Here is a 7,511-nt window from a genome sequence, read left to right as displayed (position 1 = left end):
AACATAAGTGTTTTTTTTTAGTTTTAGTAAAAAAAAGTCTTAAGAAAATAGTTTTTGAGATATAGCCGGTCAAAGTCAGATGCAACAATAGGTTCCTTATAAGAGGCATAAACTAAAACAGCAATTAACTAAAAATCACTAAAAATTTACTCCTCTTACGTTTTTTGAGATAACTATCTCAAATTTTAAGGAAATAGTTCCTTGCAATATTTAAAAAATTCTGTTAAAACTAAATTTTTTAAAGTTAAAAAATAAAAATTGTATAACAAAATAACAAAAAAAAACTGTTTTTTTGTTTAAATGTTATATTGTATTTTAATTTTTTGATTTTTTAAAACTTTGTTCTAACAGAATTTTCTAAATATATTAAAGGAACACTTCCTGAAATTTTGAGGCAGTTATCTCAAAAATGTTGGAGAAGATATATTTTTAGTGATTTCTAGTTATTTGCTGTTTTAGTTTGTGCCTCCAATATGGAACCTATTGTTGATTCCGACTTTGACCAGCTATATCTCAAAAAATATTTCAAATTTTTAAAATCTGTTAAAAGCATCTTGTAGCTTAGTAAAAACATAAGATCAAATTGTGAAAAAGGTTTTAATCCGCCTATGCCTTTAGATATAACTCAGGCCAGGATAACTCAGTCATAAAAACTTGGATATGTAAGATTTTTAGTAAAAGTCCACCTTTTATAGATCTCAAATGAGAATTAGTTGTTTCTGTTTCAATATTTTGATACTGACATTATAACCAATATTGTTTAAAATTTTATTGATTTGTACAAGTTTAAAGTTTTTTTTAGAGTTAAAATTATTTTCAACTTAAGATTACTCAGGAAAGTTTTTTCACTCAAATAGTTGCAATCTTTGTATATAGACAATTTCAAGTTTTTTCTAACATGCCATTTAAATATTTTCAAAACAAATACTTAATTTTACAGCTGACTAAATAACAAGAGTATAACAAATGGAGCTAACTCAAAACTTGCTGAAAAATTTTAGATTGGCTAAAAACTTTGGCCAGAACAGTGACGTTGTCAACTCAATTGATTATCACTCAAATGGTGAAAGCTTGATTACAGGTTTGTTGTTTGTATAAATTTCACAAAATCCAACTCAATTTTCAGTTTGTACAATAACTTAATTGACTATTACATAGATTTAATCAACAACTTCTACAAATTTAAAAATGTTTATAATTTTTTTTATATTTGTTATTTAATTGTTTTATAACATAACTGAATAACCAATTCAGCAGTGAAACTTATTAACTTCTGATTTTTTTTATAATAATTTTTCAATATAAAAATCTCACCTTTAATTAACTGCTTTGTTCATTCTGTTTTAACCACAGCGTAAATTAGTACATTCTTGAACTTAAAAAAAAAATGATACACAATAAATATAGACTATAAAAAAAAAAGCAAATATTAAATGATGATAGCTTTATAACACACATCCAGCCTACTCAGGACAAGTCAGGCTATTTTGATTTTTTGAAAAACTTATGTTGACTCAGGCTTGTTTTAATTTTTTATTTAAAACTCAGGCAATTTTTGATACTTTTAATATTTTCAGGCTAGTTTTTTGACTAATACTTTTAAGTTATGTTAAAAAAAAACTGTTTGTTATTTTTAGGTATTTAAAGCATGATTTTAACTTTATCATTTTTTAGTTTTTTGCCTATTTTTTTTTTCAGTTTTCTTGTAAACTCAGGCTGACTCAGGATAGCTTGCTGTAACTCAGGCTGGTATTTTTTTCTTCAAACAAGGGTGTACCTGGCAATTGTTATCAGAAGACTTTTTAATATACAATAAAAATCTTAAAAAAAACAGTTTTGCCAAATACTCAGAAAACTCAAGATAACTTATAGTAATTTTTTTAACTTATGATAGTTTTACAATATTAAAAAGGTCTTGGAAAATGTTATTTTCTAGATTTTGGGTGAGTTTTTGTTAATTAAGTTTCAATACTTTGTTTTTTAACATAAACAATTTTGTTGAAGAACTTGAATTTTGTAAATTTTGATGAGTTTCCAGTTTTTTTCAGGGATATTAAAAAACTCAAGATGACTCTTCAACAGTTTAAAGTCAATCAGGACAGTTTTTGACCTAAAGAGTGGCAACCCTGAAATAAATAAAAATTGAAAAAAACATAACTGAAATTAAACAAAAACCATTTCAAGGATCAAACGATGACAGCATCATAATATACGATTGTGCTGCTGAGGGCAAACCAAAGAGAACTTTGTACAGCAAGAAGTACGGAGTGGCCAACATAAAGTACACTCATTCAGGAACCACTGTTGTTTATTCGAGCAGGAAAGTTAATAATGACATCAGGTATCAGAGCCTCCACGACAACAAGTACATCAGGTAACATTTGTATATATTGTATTTTGTCTCATTTAAATTATACTGAAATGTTTAATAATTTAGTTGTTTTAATTTTGTGAGCTTGGCTTGGTATAAAGGTATTTCTTGAAATTAGTATGTAAGTACATGAGTCAAGCATTTTATTTTTGACATTTTAAACCATGTTGTGTTTAATATTTTTGATGGTAAGCTCAACTGTTTTCTATAATATACACTTAAATAAAAGCCACAGTAGGCTAAAAGTATGTTATGGTGTTTTACTCAGACTTCATTATGTTGTTCAATATTTTACAAAGTTACTAATTACTACTCATTAAAATAAATATAATTTGAAAAAAATACGTATGTTTGATACTACTTAGGCGACAAAGACATGGTAACCTCACTAATAATGTAAAAGTAAAATATTTTTTAAAAACATAAATATATAATATTAATACCATAAACAAAGTTTAACAATTTTTTTAGATATTACGCTGGCCACAAAGACATGGTCACCTCTCTAACAATGTCCCCAACCGAAGATCATTTCCTCAGTGCCAGCATGGATCAAACTGTGAGATTGTGGGATTTGAGGACACCTAACTGTCAAGGTAAAATAAACAATTTTTATCACGTTTTATTTCAAACTAAGTTATTATTTTTGTATTTGATCAAACTGGTTGTGGGACTTAATAACACCCAATTATCAAAGTTTTTATAAATAGTAGTTCATTAAGTTTTATTTTTAAAATAAGTTATTAATTTTGTATTTGATCAAACTGGTTGTGGGATTTAACAACACCCAATTATCAAGGTTTTTATAAATAGTAAATCATTAAGTTTTGTTTTTAAATCTAACTAGAGAGTATAAGTTTTTATTTATTGGTTTTTGATCAAAAATATGTTAGACTTTGGTATTGCTAAGTGCCATTGTAAATCTAACAGTCTATTTTATTATTCACAAAACTTTTAAATGGTGGGACTCATTAATTCTTAACTGCTAAGGTGTTTGGTAGTATTTAAGTTTTATAGTTAAATTAAATTATTAATTTTGTATTTGATCAAATGTAAGATTGTTGAATCCAAGAACTCCTAACACTGTCAAAGTTATTAGATATCTTATTATGTCAGTTTATTATATTTAAATCAACCAGATTGTTAGTTTATTGGGTTTGAGAGTTCCTAGTTGTCAAGTTGAAAATAATGGTTATTAATTTAATAATTTTTTGTTCACTAAACTGTTACTAAACTTTTGTTCACTAAACTGTTACATTGTTTGTCTCTAATTGTTTTGGTAAAAGTAAGAATATGTAGTATCTTGTTGAAACATTTAATACGCGAAAAAGATAGAATTTATATAGTTGGTATTTTATTAGATAATAAATATTTTCACATATGCTATACAGTAGTTAAAAATCTTTAGTACATTTATAATGAATTATTTATATATACTATTTTTTATTTGTAAAGTATCAAAATTGTATATAATAAATAGTAATTAGCTATATACTTTTAAATTAATTTAACACTTTTACCTTGTAAATTATGTTATTCATTTAATATTCCAAACTTTTTTCAACCTTAAGCTTTATGAATTATAGATTTTTTCTAACATTATACTCTTATTTTGCTATTTTTAATATTTTTTTTGTCTTCAGAACTTCCAATTATTATATAAATTATTTTTTTTTTTTATGTTTAGTGTCCACGTTGTATAATTATTATAATTATAGTTAACTAGTTTAAAAAAATATAGTTTTATTTTTAATTTTTAGTTATAAGCTGCTTTAATATTAGGTAGTAAATTGCATTAATCTGAAGATTTTGCCAAGTCAATATTAACACTATTATTAACATTTAAATACTATTTTTTTCTTTATACATTTTATTTATAATTTTTAAAGCCAATTACAGATCTGGTAACATGCAGATTCTGCAACTTTAAAAATTGTAAAAAATTTCAATATGCAACATTTTAAATATTAGCTTGATAATGTTTTAAGGTTTTTAGAGTATCTGTATTTACCCAGTCTCTAAAATTTAATGCATTTTGGTTATTAATACTTATGTGAAAAAATTGCTCACATAATTTTCAATACTTTGTAGTTTCAATACAGGCCAAAAACGTTTAAAGTTTTAGAAAAATAAGGTTTAATTTGTTTAAAGTTTTTTAAATTACCAAATTTCTAACATTATAAATTTTTCTTGTTTATTGGCAAACATACAGGTTACATGAAATATTACCATGTGGAAAAACCTTAAAAAAATTTGTTTGACCGAGAATTAGGAGTTCATAGTTAATAATTTATACTTTTTATTTTAATAGTTTTCAACAGTTTTTATAGTTAATGGTTTTTAATATTGTTTCAAATGTAAACCACTTGCAAATTATGGGCAGGATAGTTTTTTAACATAATATAAAAGTTGTTATATTTATAATATAAAAAAACAACTAGTTTTCAAATCGTTTACTTAGTTTCGATGCTTTATGCATCTCCTCAGAAGGATAATAAAGAACAAAGTAAGATTTTTAAAGAATAAAACAAAAAAACACATTGTGACGTTTCAACTAAAATTTAATAATTTTAAATTTTAAAACAATTTTAAACAATTAAAAAATTTAAAACAATTTTAAAACAACTATTTTAAAAACAACTTATGTACAAGTTAACTTATCTTTGCTTTGTTCTTTGTTATAAAAGTTGTTATATATACTTAAATTTTTACATTAAATATTTTTTAATAACGTTTTAAATGCAAAGCTCGTGCTACACAAATGAATGATGAACATAAATGTCATTTCAATAAGCTTTACAAATATTTATGTATACATATGTTTTATAGCATAATTTAATTATTATTTACTTAAAACATTTAAAATATCCCAATAAACTAAAACATTAATTTTAATAATCTATGATCAAAAAAGGCCATATGCAAATGGTGGGCTAGTAACTTATAGCAATATTAATAATGCAAATATAGTATAAATAGTTATAATATTTCAATTAATCTTTTAAAAATTTTATTTATTTTTTTAAACAGGATTTTTTTAAACATAGGTTCATACATTTTTTTATAAAAATAATATTAGAAATAAAAATTAATTGTTATATTTTAAATATATTAACCGAATTTTTAATGAATTATTTAAATAAAGTCAATGTGCAAATGATATGCAGACCAATTATTTCTTTCTAATATTTTTTATGACATAAAAAGTTTTAATAAAAAATTACTTAGTGTACTTATAACTTAATTGATATCTTTGATAAAACTCAGGCCACATGCAGATGATGGGAAGACCAGTTATTTCTTTTGACCCCGAAGGACTCATTTTTGCTGTTGGAATCAATTCTGAAATTATCAAGTTGTACGATTTGAAGAGTTTCGATAAAGGTACATTTTGTGATATTTTATTTAGAAAATGATTTAATTAATTCGGAAATTTAAAGTTGTATGATTAGAAGAACTTTGATAAAGTTAGTTCTTTTTTACTGTTTTTAAATACTTTTTATAATTTCGAAATTATCAAGTTGTTTGATCTCAAGAGTTATGATAAAGGTAAATAAGTATTGTAGAAATATTTTAAGGTATGTTGAAAATTATCAAGCTCTACAATTTAAAGAGCTTTGACGAAGGTTTGAATATTTTATTTTACTTTTAAAACATTGTTAACTTATTCTGAAATGATCAACTTGTTGATCTAAAGAGCTTTGATAAAAGTTTTTTTTATAGTTTATTTTGTAATATTTTGTTAATTAGTTCGGAAATTTTAAGTTGTATGATTTGAAGAGTTTTGATAAAGATTTATTGTTGTGTGTTAATATTAATGTAAAAAAATAATTAAGTTTTGAGAATTTTTCATAAAAAGCTCGGTCATTGCCATAGTACTGTATTGAAATTTTTTCATTAAATTTATGCTAATGTTTAGTCAGTACAGTAACATTTAAACTCATTAACCAATTTTACCCAAAATTTAATATTTAAACTTAACAAAACATATAACAAATAAAAACGCATTTGCTTATTAAAACTCAAATCAAACAAAACTAAAACTCTAGCCAATTAAATTTTGTTGCAGTTGGCAGCAAATAAATTGCATTTGTGATATCTTGTGACGTAACAATAAAAAGTATACACTTTTTACATTTTTTTCTGAAGTTTTATTGAAAAGCTTTTTTTGAACTTGCGTTATTGACATTATGTAATTAAATTATCTAAAATTTTGAACGAGTGGCTAGCTCGATTTATTTTTGTATTAGTATTTGTAAACTATTAAGTTGTACGACATAAAATAGTTTTGGTAAAGGTTTGTTGTTGTGTATTTCAAGTTTTTAGAAAGAAAAATTTTTGTTAGATAATTTTGAAAATATAAAGTTTAATAATCTGAAGAGATTTAAAGGTTATAGCGTTGCCAAAAAACCTTGAATTCTTAAAAAAAAAACTGAAATTTAGAATTTTTGAAAAAAACCTAGAGTTTTGAACAAAAATAACTAAAAAACCTGGAATTTAGAACAATTTTTACATGTTAAGTAGGAAAGTTTTGATTTGACCCGAAAAGTCAATTATATTGATGAAGTTTTTTTGTTATCATCAAATTTTTTTTATTGAAAAACACATTTAAAGTAGCTTTACAGTATCTTTTTAATTTTATTTTACTACTTAGCACGGTTTTTAACCTTAAACATAGCTTTAAACTAAAAGTATACCCAAAAACGTGTACTTTTAAAAACCTGAAAGATATTCAGAAAACCGATAGAAGTTTCAAAAAAATTTGCAACCCTGAGGTTTTTTCTTTTAATTATTATTATTTTTTTGATTATTCTGAAATATCAATTTGTAAGATTTGAAGAGTTTCGATAAAGGTTAATTTTTATTTATTTAAATATTTTTAACTAACTCCTAAATTATTAAATTGTTTTATATCTAAGGTTTTGATATAGGTGTCTTATTTTTCATTAACTTTTTTGTAAAAATAGATTTATTTTTTGCGAGTTTTTCTATAAAAAGGTGGGTCATTGCCATAATGCTGTATTGAAATTTTTTCATTAAATTTATGTAATCGATATAAAAATGTTTATCAATGTTACACCAGTACAATAGTAACATTTAAACTCCGTAACCAATTTTACCCAAAATTTGAAATTTGAAC

General features: G+C 23.8%; 1 protein-coding gene across 2 annotated transcripts in view; it reads left to right on the top strand.

The window, feature by feature from the left end:
• Positions 1-944: 944 nt before the first annotated feature.
• The window catches only part of LOC145841758 (WD repeat-containing protein 82-like), a 29,047-nt gene continuing 22,480 nt past the window's right edge, over positions 945-7,511 (top strand). For both annotated transcript variants that reach the window (XM_082949112.1, XM_082949113.1), the window contains exons 1-4: positions 945-1,081; positions 2,185-2,374; positions 2,843-2,967; positions 5,639-5,755. In XM_082949112.1, the coding sequence (XP_082805238.1) occupies positions 967-1,081; positions 2,185-2,374; positions 2,843-2,967; positions 5,639-5,755 (547 nt within the window). In that variant the 5' untranslated portion in view covers positions 945-966. The remainder of the gene's footprint in view (positions 1,082-2,184; positions 2,375-2,842; positions 2,968-5,638; positions 5,756-7,511) is intronic.

Source organism: Thalia democratica, chromosome 7 (genome assembly GCF_965202585.1).
Source record: "Thalia democratica chromosome 7, ktThaDemo2.hap1.1, whole genome shotgun sequence".
In the NCBI taxonomy this organism is placed as follows: domain Eukaryota; kingdom Metazoa; phylum Chordata; class Thaliacea; order Salpida; family Salpidae; genus Thalia; species Thalia democratica.
This window is presented reverse-complemented; position numbering and strand designations above follow the sequence as displayed.